Here is a 19,886-nt window from a genome sequence, read left to right on the forward strand (position 1 = left end):
CGTACTCGATTCAAACAAAACTCCAAAAATTCTCTGCTCTCCTTCTCACAATAATACAGAATCAAAGAGGTATTTCGTCTCAATTTGATCTGTCTCTCGTTCCACTGTTCAACACTATTCTCCACTATCAAACAGCCACTGGTACTTGCTAACTATCTATCCACGAAAACGTCGAACTACTCCTCAGCGATGCCAATAACATAATGAATTCTTTCTCAAACTCAACTCAACATTCAAACCACTTTTCCCCTTCCAAATTGCCAATAATCAGAAACATTTCTCTTTTCCATTCGACAAACAAACAGTCATTTTCAAAATTATTCCGACCATCCTAATTACTTTCGGGGAACCCTACAACATTTACTCGGGTTGAAACAAAGATATTAAAATTCCAAACTTTCTTTTAAACCATTTTTCAAGAAAATGATAATTACCTCTACCTGTGGATTCTATAGTTTCCGTAATAAACAATCTTTTTCCATTTTAAATCTAAATACATCGTCCTTTTCACTTTAATTATTCACAAAAGTCTTTAATGGTTCATCGGAAAGCTCATTAAAAGAGAAATCCACTTACATCCAGACTAAATTCTAATAAATATTTACAGCTCAATATATAGGGTGTATCAAATTTATGTGCCCGCGTTATTTTAAAAAAAAATTTAATTTAATTTTCATTTTGCCTTTGATTGATAAATTGAAAACACAATAATACATAACTGTAGAAATCATAACGATCTATTTGGATCTGTGTGACACTTGCCAGAAAAAATCTAAAGTTCCCAAAAAAGGTTTAGTAGTATATTGTCAAAAAGAAATAAAGAGCAGATGTCAAATAGATTTTATAAATCACTTAACAAAATTTTGTACAATTACGGTCGTTGAAAACTAACGTGCAGAAGAAGTTACATTAGTTCTTCTTGACATATTTTGTGTCTTTGAGCATTCTTCAAAGCGACAATGGACGAGAATTCTCCACCATAATTATAGAAAAACTGTGCTCCATTTGAAAAGCTTTAAAGATAGTGCACGGTAAGCAAAGACACAGTCTTTAAAAACCAACAACCGCAGTGCCGCTGCCATAGCAGGTATCCACCAGGTTCAAACCAGATGGCTGAAACGGGATAGGAGCACCCAATACAGAAAACGAGATATTATAGCTGTGTATCTTAAGGTATGTCATTCAGAATTACATTATAGATTAGATAATATAGAATTTGACATCCTAGATTCTAAAGTAAGAACTGAAGTAGATAATATAATAGACAAAAAATTTAATACACAATGTAAAAAACTAAATAATCTAATTTGCAATAGTAAAAAACTCAATACTCATACAAAAAATTTTTCAAATCATAGTTTTTTTAATAGATTTATAAACTTAACAGATACTAAATTCAATAATAGTGAAATAGAACTTTTAGAGAAAGGATTCAAACACAACTTGCCTCAACATAATAATCAAAAAAAATTAGAATATTTAGGTGTAGAATGTGAAGTAGCGTTAAACAAAACTGCCAAAAACATAGAAAAAAGCATCATTGCAAAATCTATTACCGATGTATGTAGTGAAACTAATAATTGCTGTTTCAAAGAAAACCAAATAGCCGTTTCAATTAAAAATAAATCAATAAAATATGACATAATATTTACAAAAGCAGACAAAGGTGACACTACTACTGCTATCGACAAACGAGACTATAATAACAAAACAATAGAATTTTTAACTAACCAAAACAGTACAAAACTAAACAAAGACCCCACAGAAAAACACCGAAAACAAATTAAACTAGCCATTGAAAATTCAAAATCAATACTAAATCCAACAGAACAGAAATACCTTAACATTATGAACCCACAACCTCCTAAATTATACTCTTTTATTAAACTACACAAAGCTGACCACCCAATAAGACCTGTAGTTTCTTTTTATACAGCTCCGTCATATAAACTTTCAAAAAAACTGTCAGATATTATTGCAGAATACACTAAATTTTCACCTAAATTCACCGTAAAAAATACACTAGAACTAGTTAATAAAATACAACATTTTCAATTGCCCAACAACTCCAGACTAATTTCATTGGACGTAAAAAATCTTTTTCCTACTGTTCCTCCTACAGAAACTTTTGTTTTAGTTAAGAATCTTTTAGACCATAATATTACAAATCCGATCATTGCATCTGAAATTTAACACCTTCTTGAAATTTGCATAAATCAAGACTATTTTGAATTAAATAATCAAATATACACAAACAACAATGCAGGACTTATTATGGGTAATCCTCTAAGCCCATTGCTATCAGATATATTTATGAACCAACTTGAAACAACAATTTCTAAACATCCCGTATTTAAACAGTTCTTATATTGGTGGAGATACGTGGATGATATACTAGTATGCTTTACAGGAACTAACAGACAACTTGACCAATTTCTATCATATATTAATTCACTTCATAATAATATTGAGTTTACAATAGAAACAGAACAGAATAACTCCATAAACTTTCTAGATGTAACGATTTCCAGACTACACAACAAACATGAGTTCTCCGTATATCATAAACCTACCCATTCTGACACAACTATACACAATTCATCATCCCACCTTACACAACACAAATTAGCAGCCTACCATAGCATGATACATAGACTGACAGAAATTCCCATGACAAAAAATAACTTCGAGATAGAACTAAACATCATTAAACAAATAGCAGTAAACAACGGCTATAACGAACAAACAATTAACAAAATTTTAAACCAAAAACTCCATAAGAAAGCCCTGAAATTAGTGTATCCAGCACCACAGAAAGAACCCAGTATCTTCTGCTCTCTCACATATACTGGCAAGATAACAACAAAAATAGCCAGATACATAAAAAAGAAAGGAATAACACCAGCTTTCAGAACTAACTACAACTTAAGCAAATATATTAAGAACAATAAAAGCCGAAAGAGAAAGCAACTACACAGTGGTGTGTACAAACTAACTTGTGGTGACTGTCCGAAAACGTACATCGGTCAAACTGGCAGTACTTTTGACAAACGGATAGCAGAACACAAACGGGCATTCAACAATAGAAAAACAGACACTTCTACATACGCACTTCACCTTCTAGATCATAATCATTCTTTCAATGAAGAGTTTAAAATTCTGCATATTCAAAATAAAGGCCTTAGGCTATCTTTTTTAGAATCTATGGAAATTAATAAACTGAAAAATACAGATATAATTCTGAATGACCAACTCGAGACAAACAGCTCCCCACTCCTCAACCTCTTCAGTTGAAGACTTAAAAAGGCAAACACATTGTAAACTATATCACTTGAGAAAGGCACTCTGCCGAAACAGCTGTAGTCACTTAGTTATAATAAATTTTGTGGAAGTATAGAAAACAAACGTTTTCAGTGTTTTATTGTTAAAGACACAGTCAGTTGCAAGGATCTGTTGCGAATAAAGACATTGAAAATATTCTAAGTTCCTGGTTGGAAAACAACCAAACAAACAAAATTGGAAAGAAAACAAACAAGTTGTCAGAGGGTCTTTGATCTGTACAATTCGCCAAAAACCGAGCTTACCCTTCTTGCATCAAGTGCAGTTCGTATGAAGCTATGTCTAGGGTTCCTGCCAAGGTTGGTTTCAAAACTTCATCAGTACCAGGAGATGCTTTAGAAAATATTTCGACGACTGAAGAAGATTTGGAAATAGAGGAACAAGTAGAAGAAACCCAGTCAGATCCTGATTCTGAAGAAAATGAAGAAGCAGAAGTGGATGAACCAAATGAACTTCTAATAGAACAAGACCCAGAAAAACCTGAGCAACCATCAGTGAATGAATCTAATGCGATTCTAGAACTATTTTCTAATCAAATTTTAGAGAGGCTAGATTCTGTTGCAACTAAACGGACACGTGTAAAGGAATGTCTTGAAAAGCAAACGTAAAGAATGCTTAAAACGTCAAAGTTGAAATTTTCACCTGGTACTGTTGCTGATACTAAAGGGTAGGTCGGTATTTGGGTACTAAATAAGGGTGACTGCCACAATTGTATAGCAGAAATCAATTTGCCATGTGCAAAGAATTATTCATTTCTCTAGACAAAACTTTCTAAGTCGAGATAAAAATAAGTACTTAATACACTACGAGATGAGACATTGCGAGTACTTGTATCTTTTGCCACGTATGTTCTTCGACTGTATTTTTATGTTGTGTTTTTACGTGACTTCAGGTACGAAAAAAAGCTGGTGCCTGACGTCAGCAGATATTGGAATTGCCCGCCTATTATGCTCGATACCGTTTATTCTATTTACAAAAAGAAGGGTCGGTGTACTTCCCTGAAACTAGCGGCTGGGTATATCCCAGGTGAAAGTATAAGGATACAAATCAGTTTGAACAAATACAGTGGGACCTCGGTAACTCGGATTAATCTGGACTGCGGCCGATCCGGGTTATCGAAAATCCGGGTTAGCCGGAGAATATGGTAAACATGAATAAAATACGGTATACTTACAGATAAAATCCGTTATAATTCAAATAACATGAAATATAGATATGCACAGTACCTACACATCTAAATTACTAAAAACACGCAAACACAAACCTAAGCAAACGGAAGCGAACAATATAAGACTGTACTACATACAATACAGTCACAATCGGAACCATGTTATGTTATTTAAGAACAGTGATAACTAAGACCATTATTTAAAAAAGAATTTTTTGCTAAGAGAGTTTGAAATAAATAAAGGAATACTACAGGTGCCTGTTGTGTCCGATAATCCGAGTCAATGAACGTCGATCTGCCGCCGTGTGCCATGAGTATGAGTCATTTTTACTATCGTATAATTCAAATTAAACCACCTCTGTGGCTCAGTGGTAAGAGCGCCTACCATGGGATCGAAAGGTCCGAATGATCGTGAGTTCGAATCTCACCAGGGTCAGGAATTTTTCGTTTATTATAAATTAATAAATGAAGATAGTTTCTGTCCTTGTGGGATCGGTACTCACCGGAGGGACCGCAGACGTTCGGATACAATTAGCTTCTCTTTGCAAAGACAGTGACGTCGACTTTGCAAAGTAACAAGACAGTTACTCAACACACACACTACACATGACACTAAGTACCTTATGTTGTGACTGGCTGAATGACATAAATTCCATGCCATTAAAAAAATTGTTCAAATTTCACAAATACACATTATGTCTCAAATATTATATTACATACATTTTTATAGTTGAAATGTTTGTCTGATGAAAATCGGTCCCGATTAGCTGGACTTCCGGGTTATCGGGGGCCGACTAATCGGGGTTCCACTGTACATATTTAAGGACTAATTTTGTGAGAATTTCGAACGGCACTATTAAGGAGGGTATGAATCTTTACGGTAGGATCATATTATTTTTAAATGAAACAAACATAATATATTCAGTAGATACAATTCAAAGAATATTAACCAAAAATTTCGCAAAAGATTGAAAAATAAGCCAACGAGGGCAAATCTTTACAGACATCTCAAAAAAATGGATTTTGCGGTGGTAATCAGAACTCGTCATTAGATCATGTGAAACAAACAAATTCAAAAGTATTTTGTTAGATTATGAGTATCTCGAAGTAACGCTGTACAGTTTTTTAGTTTTAACTACTTTTTCACTTTTGGTATATCTCAGAATTCAAAATAACGAATTTTTTTGTAAAGAACGGGCAAAAATCAAGATAATTATTATTATTAAATAAAAAATAAGCATAAAAAATACTGGCCAGTAGTATCTCAAGAAATATCTAAAGAAAATGTGTACAAAGGTTCAGGTGGCTCGGTCAAGTAGTTTTTGAGTTACAATGTCCAGCGCCTTTTGAAAAAAGCAGTTTTGAGAAAAACGCGTTTAAAGTTTTAACAACTTTTATTTTCAATTTCTATTTTGTCTGTCAAATCATAAAGTGATGCAGACCGGAATATGTTTTGGAATCGCGGAATAATTCACAAAAAAGAAGGGAAACAGCTGTTAAACGTTTCTCACTACTCTAAGGGCGCTGGCGCGAAGTCGCTGCAAGGCGAGTCGAACGTGGTGATATTCAACATGCTGTATTTCCGGTAATTTTACCCCGATCAATCTGAAATTTTCAAAGAGTATTCTTGAAGTTATGTATTTTCATTTAAAATAACAAAACAATCAAAAATTTTAAAATGTTTAAACCATATCCCTCAAATGTCTCCCTGTATATCTTATCCTTATAACTTACATTTAGTTACATCTGAAATATGTCTTCTTACCAATTTTATTAATCTAAAGTTAAATCCTGGTTTTTGTAATATTTTTGTGGAAATTACGCATTATAATGTAAAATAAATGTTGATCATCCTTGTTGTTGACATCCAAGAAAAAAGACAAAACCGTTTTGTTCGTGATGCTAATATATTTAGTAATAAACGCGGGAACTTACGGTAAAGCCTAATAGTCCCATCCGTCTCCCCTCTGGGATTCTTCGCGACGCATTTGTAGGTGCCGTAGTCACTTTGCTGAATGTTGTTAATGGTGAGTTTCATGTGGGTTTTATATGAAGGATTGCCTTGGCTGTTTTCTGTGCGATACTTCCTTGAATCGTGTATCATATTCTGGCCGTCTTCTCGGGTCCAGTAGTTTAGGGAACTTGGATTCGCCTCCGAGAAACATTCGAGGGTCACGGCGTAATTTAACGGAGCTCCTACCAGTTGATGCGGAATCCATAACATTGGAGGGACTGAAAAGAAATAACATTTTTCAATATATCTATGTATATACCATATTCTCCAAAAAACTGTGTGAAATGTAATTAACCTATCTGTAAGTCATTTTATAGAAGACACATAACAAATAAATGCATCCTAATATTAACACGGTCTTATTTATTTATTTACTCACGCACAAAATCCATTTTTTATATTGAAATAAAATATTTAATAATAATAGCAAGTTTGAGAATTGTTGCTCGCTAAATGGGCGCAGTTTCCAAACGCCATAAAAGAGGAAAAAAAATAGCAAGTTCATAAAAGATTATATTATAGTAAAAAATCAAAAATCCTATTATCTATTTAGAGTATGACGTTTTGACACATTTATAAGTTTGTTCAATAAACAAATTATTTTAACATTAACTCCCCAGGAATCTTGGGGACTGCCCTTGTAGACACACTGGTGGCAATCCTCCGTTATGGGCATGATGGATTGGACCTCGCCGTAGATGGAAGACGGGGATGGTAGCTTACCCCACCTGTGTAACATATACGTACATCGGCCAAGTTGAGTTCTGATGCAGTTAAATGTGCTCCAGATCTTACGTGGTAGGTGGTAGGTCAAGTCCAGGAGACCTCTCTGTATCTAATTGTATTTGGTTGTGCTTCCGACTATTCATGCGTCCATTTGATAATCATGTTGGACACAATGGCTGCGGTCGTTTCTGCGGTTTGTATCGGAGATTTTATGGAGCGCAGTTGACTTGCATCTTTTATACAGTTATGTATCAGTGTAACGTTACAATACGTTTAGGTTCTTGATATGCAAGTAACCAGTGTAAATTTCAAGGCAACGTCGCTGTGTTTCATATTAAATTAATTTGTTCGACTGCACCTTAGAGTATGGAAAATTTTTTACCCTCTCCCTGGAGTGACTGCAACGAGAACGAAACTGAAGCCAAAACCAAGTTAGAACCAAACACGAGTGCCAGTGGCGTATCGCGTAAGCCAGAAGAAACTATATAAAACTACATAATTAAATAATTTTGCTCGTAGGTTTAGTTCAATTTTCTATTTTTATTAATTACACAATATTAGGCATGGCTTACATAGAAATATTTAAACAAATAACAGTATTTTAGTATGTTGAACTTTTATACCCACTCAAAATAAAACAGGATTAGGAATTAGGGGATGTGACGAAAGCAAACTTTTTGAATTATTGATTTATGATAGAAATCTTTATTTCACATAGGTCGCAAAATTTCGGCTCCAATACTATATTTAAATGGGATTTATTTTTTCGAATTTTGAGAAAAAAGTTACAGGAGTGAAAAACTAAGAGACAATTTAGTGTGATTTTTATTTTCAAAGATCTCATTCAAAAGAAACTTTTCATTTATTCTGAGGGACTTTCAGCCCTCGGTAATAATTTAGTCTTTCATTCTGCGTTTAAATTTTTCAAAAGTATTACTTTTTCAGTATAGGGCTTTCCATTCACAGTCATTTGTTTCGAGCTTCTGTCATGTGTCACATAATATTAATATATCTACGTCATACGTTATTGGTATATAACAATGATACAAACTAGAGACGTATGACGTAGATATATTAATATTATGTGACACATGACAGAAGCTCGAAACAAATGGCAATCGATGAAAAGCCCTATAGGGCTTTTCATTCACAGTCATTTGTTTCGAGCTTCTGTCATGTGTCACATAATATTAATATATCTACGTCATACGTTATTGGTATATAACAATGATACAAACTAGAGACGTATGACGTAGATATATTAATATTATGTGACACATGACAGAAGTTCGAAACAAATGGCAATCGATGAAAAGCCCTATTCGAAAAAATGAACACCATGTCAGTGGTAATATTTTCCAAATTAAATATTCGCTATCTTTGTCGTACAACGCACTCAGTCGAATAGAATGTGCTGACAAGACAGCGGCAATTTTAGATATTTGACACGGCTTTAGGAATAATAATAACGTTTGCTCCAAAATTATTTTCACCATAGGTGGCTCTCAACGACAGAGATAGATATACAGTGCATGTCTGTTCTTAATTCAGATATACTACTTTCCAATTTACGTCAACTTTGCAGTGCACGTCAACTTAACAAGAAAAGTTAGGTTATGTAGAGATGTTGGTGGTGGACATATACAGCATCTTGTTTGATTTTATTTATTATTGTTACTTATAATTGTGTTAATTCTTTTTATTTTAGATTAAAGTTCTGTGTTAAAGGTTTTGACTGATTTTTTATGTTTTATAACGTTAATCAAAATTAATTGATAAAAATTCAGATTAAAACAAGACATTCGTAATTTTTTGCACGGCTAGCTTTGATCCCAATAATTGTGTATTGCTCGCTATCTTGAGTTGTTTATTAAATAATATTGATAGTGTATTGGCTAAATAATTTAAGACCTGAAATTAATAAAAAGTTATTTATTGTTTATTATTTATGGAAGATCCCAAACAGAGACTACACCAGGATATATATTGTGATATAAGCATTTTGTTGTTAAAGATATTCAACATTTATCTAAGCGTTCCATAGTAACAATATGTTATTAAAAAAATCATTTTTCCTCTTTTCTCGATTAAGTATTATCTTTTATGGCATAGTATATAAATTATTATAATCACTGAATACATAGTTAGTGAAAAATTATCATATTAATTAACTGAATTAATAATTTAAGCGATGATACAAGTAACAGTTATCCAAGAACATTCAAAAGTCATCTCAAGTTAATGGTGACAATGTCATTGTCAAATAATGTTTATGTACGTATCCATACCAGTGAAAACTTTACTACATATAATTTGCCGTGTAAAAAAAGAAAAAGTAGAGATAGCCGTTAAATATTTGCGCCTGTGCTCTTAAATAATTTTTTTACATATAAGCAAAATAATATCAAGCAATAAAATGTTTAACAACAAAAAAAGTCAATAATAGTAACAATATACGCTATTAATTCCATTTTCGAAGTTGCCACAATATATTTTATAATTTCATTTATTTCGTACCGTTTCGTACCTACACCACTGGTAAAATGGTGATTTTTTATGTTACTTTTAATTATACATGTAAATTTTTCTCATTTTATAATTTAACCATGTAATTTTAATTATGTAATAAGGTACATTGAAGTCTTAATTTTCAAATTATTAACCGTTTAAGAGGCAATATCTAAGAATATAGGAGTATTTTATTGAATTTTCATCTACGCACACATAACAGAAATATTTATTTACCTATAAAATGTAATTCCCACTTCTTTCCTGCTGCTGTCGCTTTTACAACCGTAAGCCGAACACATCACCACTATAACGAGTTAAAAAAATTGCTAGTTTTCACTCAGAAATCGCACAAAAATCACTAATAAAATAAGTGGTGTCAAATCTCAATGAGAACCAACCGTATTAAAATAAGGATTCACTTTCGTTCGAAGAACAGATTGCGTGTTAGATCTCCAGAGAGGGTAAAAAATTTTCCATACTCTAAGGACTGCACCGAACTGAGGTCTCTGATTTGCATTTAACCAGTGTGAAATTCATTATAACGTCGCGATGTTTTAAAATTAACTCATTTGTTCGAATGTAATCCCGTTACCGCTGGCTATCGCACCTTCGCAAAGCAAACGAAGCATACCGATGGAGCACCTCAGTTCAGTGCAGTCGAACAAATGAATTAAATATAAAACATCGCGATGTTGTCTTGAAATTTACACTGGTTAATTGCAAATCAAGAATCTAACTTATTGCATTGAAAGTCCCTATGTTCCGAAAAAATATTTACAATACTGTATATGTAGCATAGCTTATTGCTATCACTTAGTTTTCTTAACGTTGAGTTTTAACCTGTACTGATCACAGATCTGGTTTATTTTGTTCATTAGGTTTTGAAGGTCTTCTCCGCAATTAGCCAGTACTCAGGTATCGTCGGTATATCTCATGTTGTTCACGGTTACATCTTTTACAATAACACCTTCTGCTATTTCCATTAATCCTTGCAGGAACAACTTTTTATTAAAAATAGCGAGGAATAAGAGGGGGTCAATGTCCACATATAAATTAATCAAAAACGTGCTTCTTTATTTAAACTAATTTAAAAATAACAAAAAATAAAAACCTTATCTTGTAAAAGGTAAATTTAAAATCCATAGAGGCTAATATCACAACCGAACGTTTTCGGAATCAATATTCCATCATCAGTGTTATCACAGGTTTTCATGTTTTAAGCCACCAAAATATAACAGGTAAAACCCTTAAGTTGTTTTAAAATTGTGAAGGTTACATTATATTGTATTACATATACCTACATGTACATACACTAGTGTACATACAAGTTGTCATCTATATATAGATGACCAGTTGTCATCTAAACTTTGCCATGTGAGTTCCTACTTTTAAATATTCCAACCAATATGATTGATGTCGTGTGATGCCAGAAGTTCAACTGGAAATAATTTTAACATCCCTTAAAATTTTATAATATAATGTAACCTTCACAATTTTAAAACAACTTAAGGGTTTTTACCCGTATATTTTGGTTGCTTAAAACATGTAAACCGGTGATAACAATGATGATGGAATATTGATTCCTAAAACGTTCTGTTGTGATATAACCCTTTTTAGGGATTTTAAATATACCTTTTACAAGATAAGGTTTTTATTTTTTGTGATTCATGGTATACAGCCAGTTACAGGAATTTTTTTCCTTGTGATATTTTTAAAAATAACACTTTTACAAATAAAGAAGTTATTCCTATACGTTAATGGAACAGTTAAAAGATAAGAATTTATAATATACTCGGAGTCTTCGGCTTCAGATACATACTTATCGTAGGATACAGAAGCATTTGACTTCTTGCTGTATTTACTTAATACATACTTCTGGCATTTTGAAAAAACTATGGTAGAGTTTGCCACTTATTGGTTTTTTGTGTTTTAGATTTTGCTAATTTGCAACATAAATGGTACCGTTCCTTTGCATTTTGGGGTCATGTTGAAGGTATTCAAGGGGGATTATTTATAGTCCACTGTCAAGTTTTTATACAAGCAGTGGCGTTCTGAGCATGGTTTCGTGGAACCAGGGCCCGGGCCCCTGCGGGGCCCGCTCTTACGCGCTTTTTGCTTCTTTTGTGTCTAATTTGATGGGGACATTTTGAACAACACAAGTACACACTAGGAAATGTAACTGCTTAATAAATTTTGATTTTTGTGTAGTACTTACTAAATAAAAACGAAGAATACCTATTCATAAAAAAATTGGAAACAAAATTTAAGAAACACAGGGAACTGGATAAGTCCTGAATTGGATGAACTAACTAAAATTAGTTAGAAATAGAAATTATAATTCTAAGCAACTTTTTTTCTATACCGTTTTTTTACCAAGTCAATACTTTTTGAGTTATTTGCTAGTGAAAATGTGTATTTTTCAACAAAAAACCCGCGTTTCAGGCGGTTTTTCGCAAATAAATCGAAAAGTAAGTATTATATCAAAAAAAATATTATTAGCAAAAATATAGCTTATAAAAAAGTGAAACGGATGGTGTAATATATTATAAAGTCTAGACCCAGTAGAAGCAGAGTTGTATCTAATGAAAAGTGGGTTCTTCCTAGTCAAATTCCAAATCGAATATTTCAACCTGATATAACCAAAAAATCAAGCACTTTTCGGGGAAAACTCAACTTTTTAAACTATTTAAAAGAAGCTTTATTTTTGTTTTTTTTTTAAGTTTCTAACATCAAAAGTAAGTAAGTTACGATCAAAAGAATGTTGGTCCATTTTTTTAGTTGGTAAAAAAATCAGCCACAATTAGCATCCGAAATGAAATTAATCGTTATTGCTTCATATTTACTTTACTTATGTATATATTGTTTATAATTTAAGGAAATAGAAGCCACGGAAATTGATGCATTAAGAAGGGCAGCTAGAAAAACAAAACTTGATAGGGTTCGAAACAACACAATAAAGGAAGAAATGTGCCTAAAAGAAACTGTGACTGACTGCATAAAGAGAAAACAGCTACATGGTATGGACATGTTCAAATAATGCCAGAAGAAAGTCTACCAAAGAATATAGCTAAATGAATACCACCGGAACACAGGAAACGAGGAAGACCAAAGAAATCGTGGATGGAAGGAGTTAGAAGATCAACGAGCGAACGAGGATTGAGAGAAGAAGATTGTCATGATACGACGCGGTGTCAATTGGACATCGAACAAGGCTGCAGGACGTTCTAACCCGAATCTATATACAGTGATGAGCACGCTAATAACCGGCAAAATAGCGCAAAATATGGAAAACATAATACATTGCGAAACAAAAAGAGATTTTATAAACGTATAAAATAACATTAGATTCAGGGCCCCCGCTACCATATATGCAAAGTGTGCAATGCACACGCACGCCATCCTTTAGGGGCGCCAAAACCGAGGGTCAAAAATTGCAAAAATATTTACAAAAAAAATCAAAAAGAAAAAATTAATTTTAAAATAAAAGTTGAGAAATTAAATAGTTCAGTTTTACTTTATTTGGATGACATTATTAGTCTTTCTATAGATATAAAATAAAAAATCACGCTATAAAAATAACAAACACCCATTCCGTAGACAAAAATGTAGATAAGAAATACCTAACTCCTAAATATTTTATGCCCTATTTAAGTGTAACAAGATGGTCCAGCAGAATTGATTCAATAAACCCCTTAAACTTTATTCAATTAAGATTTGCTATGGTGTTATTTGTTCCTATTTTGCTTTATTTGAAGCACCTACCTACCTAGCTTCAAAAAAATAAATAAAAAACATTATTTTAAGCCTTAAGGGGCGCCAAAATCCTTTTTTGGACACAGGCGCCAGTAGTTCTTACGGGGGCCCTGATTAGATTACATAGTTTCCCACCTTTAGACGTCTGTGACAGGAGTATTTTATAAAATTCTACTGTCACAGTGACAGTTGTCATACTCCTCTGATACGGCTAAAGGTAGGAAACTATGTAATGTAATGTTAATTTATAGATACGTTTATAACGATAATTTCCATCTCCACTAGTTTTATCTCTTTTTGTTTCGCAATTATTATGTTTTCCATCTTTTGCGCTATTTTGCCTATTATTAGCACGCTCATCACTGTATATGTATTGGTAACAAGATCTGTAAGATTCATTTGTTCAAAGTGCTTATTTTTGAAAAGGCTGCAGTTAAATAGACTTAAACGAGTCACTAATCACGACTATATGCAAATTTTGAACAGCCATATCTTAACCAATTTTTGTCTTCAGAAAAACAAAAAGTCCAAAATACTCACAATAGCAAAACCTATATTTTTTACTGCTTGAGATTTTTGGTATCACCAATAACTTAAAAGGGACCAACTTTATTTTGAGCGTTACATATCTAGTAAATTTTTATGCTAGAAACTTAAAAAAAAACACAAAAACAATAATGCACTTTAAAAAAGTTGCGATGAGTTTTTCCCGAAAAGTGCTTCATTTTTTGGTTATTTAACGTAGAAATATTCGATTTGAAATTTGATGAATAAGAACCTACTTTTCATTCTGCTCTTACTGGGTCTACAGACTTCGTATATACACAATTTCACTTTTTTATAAGCTATATATCTACTAAGAATATTTTTTTTCGATAAAATACTTACTTCTTCAGTTATTTGAGAAAAACCGTCTGAAAATTTAGTTTCTTTGTTGAAAAATAAGCATATTCACTCAAAATAACATTAAAAGTATTGACTTAGTAAAAAAATTCTATAGAACTAAAGTGCTTAGAATTAGTCAGTTTATTCAATTTCGGACTTATCTTGACCGTATGTTTTTTCAACCATGAGAAGGGGTGAAACTCACCCTCAGGGAAAAAGTACACATCGGTACAATATCACTTTTCTTCTTTGACATGTTAGCTATGTGTATGCCAAACATGTGAATCCAAGCGGTTTTTTTAAATTACAGCAAAAGCCGTGAGTAAATGGACTATAAATTAGCTTGAGTTTTTATAAGTATTGATATATTTTATGATGTATGATGATTTATATTTTTTAATTTATATTTATAATTAATATATTTAATAACATTTTTGATATATTATGTTTGTTTTTATTGGACGAGCGGGCCCGCATCCCAACTGGAACCAGGGCCCGCTGATCTATCGGTACGCCACTGTATACAAGTATGACGAATGAATTAAATTATAGAAATGCTAATTATGCCATCTAATAGGGCAGTAGTACGCTGACAAGTACTAATTATTTGAGATTTTTAAGAATAAAGGTATTTAGAAAATCGGATGTAGGATGTAGTGCAATGTTGTGGATACTTTTTAACCTCCCTTGGCCCTTCTAGGATTAAGGCTTCCTTAAGTATTTCCCCTGAATACAAGGTAGGGATGGCGGTTTTTGACAAAACACCGGTTTTCGGTTATATCGTTTTTTTTTTGCTTACGGTTTAACCTGGCGGTTATAACTGGCCAAAAAAACCGGTTTTTGGAAAAAGCGGTTTTCGCTTTTTTTAATCCAATAGGTTACAAAGTTACATTTACAATACACTTCAGTTTGCGTTACTCCATTCGACTCAATATCAATATGATCAAAATTAGTACTATCGAAAGAACATGTATTACTTTTAACACGTTTGTATATTTGTAGAATAGGTAAGTACATTTTAACTCATTTAATACTTCCTGTATGAATGTACCGTTTTGAAAACGTAGCGAAATTCTTGGAGATTCGTATTCGTAATCAGTAATTCGATACTAATAGTCAGAGCATAATTTTTGGTAATCAGAAAAAGTCATTCACCCACTTTCAATGTCAAGAGTTAAGTGTGAAAAATAGATAATGTTTGCGCAGATCACTTCTTATGTAAATATTATGATTACAAATACCTTTTCAAGGAAATATTATAATAAAACTTAATAATTGTTTCTGGCTGATGTGAGATGTGAGATTGCACTTTCAGTTTGCTTCTGTATTTTATAAAATAAAATAAAATTTGAATTATTTTTGTGTTTGGAATAATTACTTGAGAATAATAGGTTTGTTCTAGCAAACAGTCAAACTAGTCAGAAACCGTCAACAAACAGTTAGTTAGTGAGAAAACATAATACAGTCACCAGTGCTATCCTCTCTACTCGCGCTGGTCCACTATTCGCTGATGGTTTCAAACCGTTTGAAACTGATGCTAGAACAAACCTAATAATTATGATTGGGATCCAAAAAAATACCTAACCTAATCCTAATCGCCGTAAAAACCTAATAACCGGTTTTTACTTTAAAAAGAAAAAACCGGTTATAACCGGGACAAAAAAACAACCGGTAAAACCGGTTATTGCGAAGTAAAAAAACCGGTTTTACGTTTAAACCGGTAGGTTTTTCCCATCGCTAATACAAGGTAAAGGCGAGAATATACAGTCTTGTCTCACTGCTCTTTTTTATGTATTTTATCTGACAGTTCTTGGTCAATTTTTATTCTCGCCACTTTATGCCAGTAGAGATTTGTAATTATTAGCAAATCTTTATCGTCCAATCTATCTGTATCAGAGGTGTATAACAAGCAGCTTCGAAAAAAAAAACAACTAAATTATAAAATTTAACATTATAGAAGGTAAAAGGTAATGTAATTGAGATTGTAAGCAAGATTGTTGAAAAAACAAAACCAATCTTTTGTATTTTTTTATTTTAAAAATATTTTTTCTTCCCCTTTGTTACTATTAACCACCTAACACCGTATTGAGAGGCAGTTATTCCCTAAAACAAATTATTGCTGTTTATGGTACGATTGGAAAGAAGTTATGTTAATTTTCCGGGAGTGTCTTGAGTGATATATACACCACTGTTCCTATTTCGTTAAAAGATAAATGTTCGTGATCTTTCTTGTGTTCTATTTCACCTTTTACTTTCTCGCAGTTGTCTATTTTGCATTTATATAATTTAAATAGTAATCAATTGCATGTCAGACGTCTTTTCATTGGAACGACTTTCACCTTTATCGAATTTTCTTTCTTATAATCACGCGTTTAATGGGTTACGTTCTCAGTAATGGGTAATGGGTAGCGTTTGTTTAATATTTGCGAAAATTACTGATTATTTTTTGGTAAAGATTTTCTTCTTCTTTACGTGCCATCTCCGCGACGGAGGTTGGCAATCATCATGGCTATTCTGATCTGAGATGCTGCTGCTCTGAATAGTTCGATTGATGTGCATCCGTCAGTGCCGGTTTAACCTAACTTCGGGCCCTGGGCACTGGAGATTTAGGGGCCCCCTTCATTGCTATTCGTTGCCAGTTTTTTAACAAAAGATCACATACATTAACTATAAGTGTTTATTGTAAAATCCATACGATAATTTTTTTAAAACAAACAAGAAAAACAGCAAACGTAAAAAATATTCCAAATAATACATTTAAAAATACAAAAAAAAACAGAACGTTCTACAAAACAACACATGACAAACAAAAAAACATATAAAAAAATACATAAGACAAAATTTCTATCTATCTATCTATTAGTCTTGCGACATCCAATATTGAACAGAGGCCTCCCCTTCGCTCCTCCATCTTTCTCTATCCTAAGCCATGTGCATCCATTTTGAGCCTGCTTGGTGTTTTAGGTCATCTACCCATCTCATCTGTGGTCTCCCTTTCTTTCGTTGATATGTCCATGGTCTCCACTCTGTAATAATTTTATTCCATCTTTCGTCTTTTTATCTAATCGTATGACCGGCGAATTTCCATTTTAGTTTAGCTGTTTGACGAGTAGCATCTTTAACTTTTTTGATATTTCTTACCCAAAAATTCCTTTTTCTATTTGACAGTCTTACGTTGATCATTTGTCTTTCCATTGCTCTTTGTGTTTTCGCAATTCTGTCCATATTCGCTTTTGTGAACGTCCATGTTTGACATCCATATGTAAGGACCGGAAGAATACATTGGTCGTAGATTTTCTTTTTTAGATATTGAGGGTATTTTTTATTCTTCAATATGAAGCTGAGCTTACCAAATGAGGCCCACTCTAACTTCGTTCGTCTCTTTATTTCTGCTGTTTGGTTGTCTCTATTTAATTTTATTATTTGTCCAAAGTTTATGTATTCATTCACTTCCTCTATTTGGTTTTGTTTAAGTACGATTCTTAACTCATCCTCTTGATCTGTTATCACTTTTTTTTTGCTGCAATTCATATTTAATCCAACTTTACTGACTTCGTGGTCTAGTTGTTGTATCATTATTTGTAGTTGTTCCTTGTCTGTAGCGATAATGACGATATCGTCAGCGTATCTTAGGTGATTTAAGTATTGGCCGTTAATGATGATTCCATATTCTTCCCATTGTAATCTCTTGAAAATGTCGTCTAGAGCTTGGTTGAAGATCTTCGGCGAAATCGTATCTCCCTGTCTAACGCCCCTTTTGATAGGTATGAGGTGTGTATTCTGTTCAAGTTGGATCGTAGTTGTGGCCTTACTGTATATATTAGAGATTAGTTCTGTATACCTGTAATCTACTCTGCTATTGTGTAGTGATTGTTTCACTGTCCAGTGTTCAGTGGAGTCGAATGCCTTTTTGAAAATCTATAAATGCCATATGTATGGGTATTTGGTATTCATTTATTTGCTCAATAAGTAACTTCATTGTTAGTAGGTGATCACATGTACTGTAGCCTTTTCTGAATCCTGCCTGTTCTTTGGTCTGATAATTGTCGAATTTAGGAGTTAGTCTGTTGGTTAATATTTTAGTTAACAATTTATACATAACATTAAGCTAGGTAATCGGTCTATAATTTTTCAGATCTTTTTTGTCTTCTTTTTAAACAATAATAGGGTGATTGCTTCATTCCAATTACTGGGTATGTTTCGTGTACTTAGTATTTTGTTCAGTAATATATAAGACTTCCCTTGTAATTTTTCCGCCATTTTTAATCATCTCCACTGTAATCCCGTCTCTTCCTGGTGATTTATTATTTTTCATTTCTCTCAGGGATTTCTTTATTTCTGATTTGCTAATCTCTGGTTGTAGGTCAGAGTTAGCATTTTTTTATTTTAGTTTTCAATTTTTTAAGAGTTTCTTGTGTCGGTGGTTGCTTTTCTTAATATAAGTCTGAGTAATACTGTTGTGTTATTGCTAGTATTTCATGTATATCGTTGGTCTCTTCTCCCTGAGTATTTTTGATGCCATTTATTTCTGTTTTTCCCAATTTTGGTCGTAGGCACTTCATATTTTTGTTTTGTTGAATTAATTTTTCAACTTGTTTTTCTTGTTTCTTTCTTTTTTTATTCCTTTATCTTTTTCTTGATGCTTTTGTTTATCTTCGAATACTCTGCTGTTGATCTCTTGTTTTGTTGATCTAGTGTTCTCCGTTTTTTCCATTAATGTTTTTATTTCTTGTGAGATCCATTCTTGTCTTTTTTTTCTAAAAGGTGCCACTTCTTTCCCGGCTTTCAGTAATGTTTGTGTTAGAATGTTATTGATTTCGTCGACTCCTTTATTTACGAGTTGATTTTTATCGGGCACGATGTTCTTTATTTTCTCTTTATACTCTTGTTTATTGTCCCTTAATTTTTCCATGTCCAAATTTTGTAAATTTTGTGTTCGCTTTTTCATTTCAAGTTGCCCATTAATGCTTAGGTCCGCTCTAACTAATCTATGGTCACTACCAGTTGTAAAATGGTTAAGAATGGTTACGTCTTGTACAACAGACTTTTCCGATGAAAGTATGTAGTCTATTTCATTTTTTACTTGACCACTAGGACTGATCCATGTCCATTTTCGTTGCGGTTTCTTATTGAAGAACGAGTTCATAGCATATAGTTTCCTCTCTTCCAGGTAATTCATTAAGGTATCTCCTCTATTATTCTCGACCCATATCCGAAATTTCCTATCCTTGTTTCTTCTTCACTCTGCTTTATTCCTAATTTTGCATTAAAATCTCCGATAATTGGTGTTATTCTCGTTTTACGTTCTTCCATGGCCATTGTCACGTCTTCGTAAAATGCTTCAATATCTTCTTCTGGATAGGTTGAGGTAGGTGCATATATCTGTACTATCTTTAGTGACGTTCTTTTCATTTTCATTATCATGTATGTTACGCGGTCTGAAATTCCTCTAAATGTGCTTACATATTTGCCAATCCTTTTGTTCACCAT

At 32.9% G+C, this 19,886-nt stretch overlaps 1 protein-coding gene across 1 annotated transcript in view; it reads right to left on the bottom strand.

Annotated features, from left to right (window-relative positions):
• LOC126893421 (neurotrimin-like) overlaps window positions 1-19,886 on the bottom strand; it is a 792,502-nt gene that overhangs the window by 66,465 nt on the left and 706,151 nt on the right. Inside the window, exon 6 of the mRNA XM_050663588.1 lies at window positions 6,443-6,739. Within this exon, the coding sequence (XP_050519545.1) occupies window positions 6,443-6,739 (297 nt within the window). The remainder of the gene's footprint in view (window positions 1-6,442; window positions 6,740-19,886) is intronic.

Source organism: Diabrotica virgifera, chromosome 10 (assembly GCF_917563875.1).
Source record: "Diabrotica virgifera virgifera chromosome 10, PGI_DIABVI_V3a".
NCBI lineage: Eukaryota > Metazoa > Arthropoda > Insecta > Coleoptera > Chrysomelidae > Diabrotica > Diabrotica virgifera.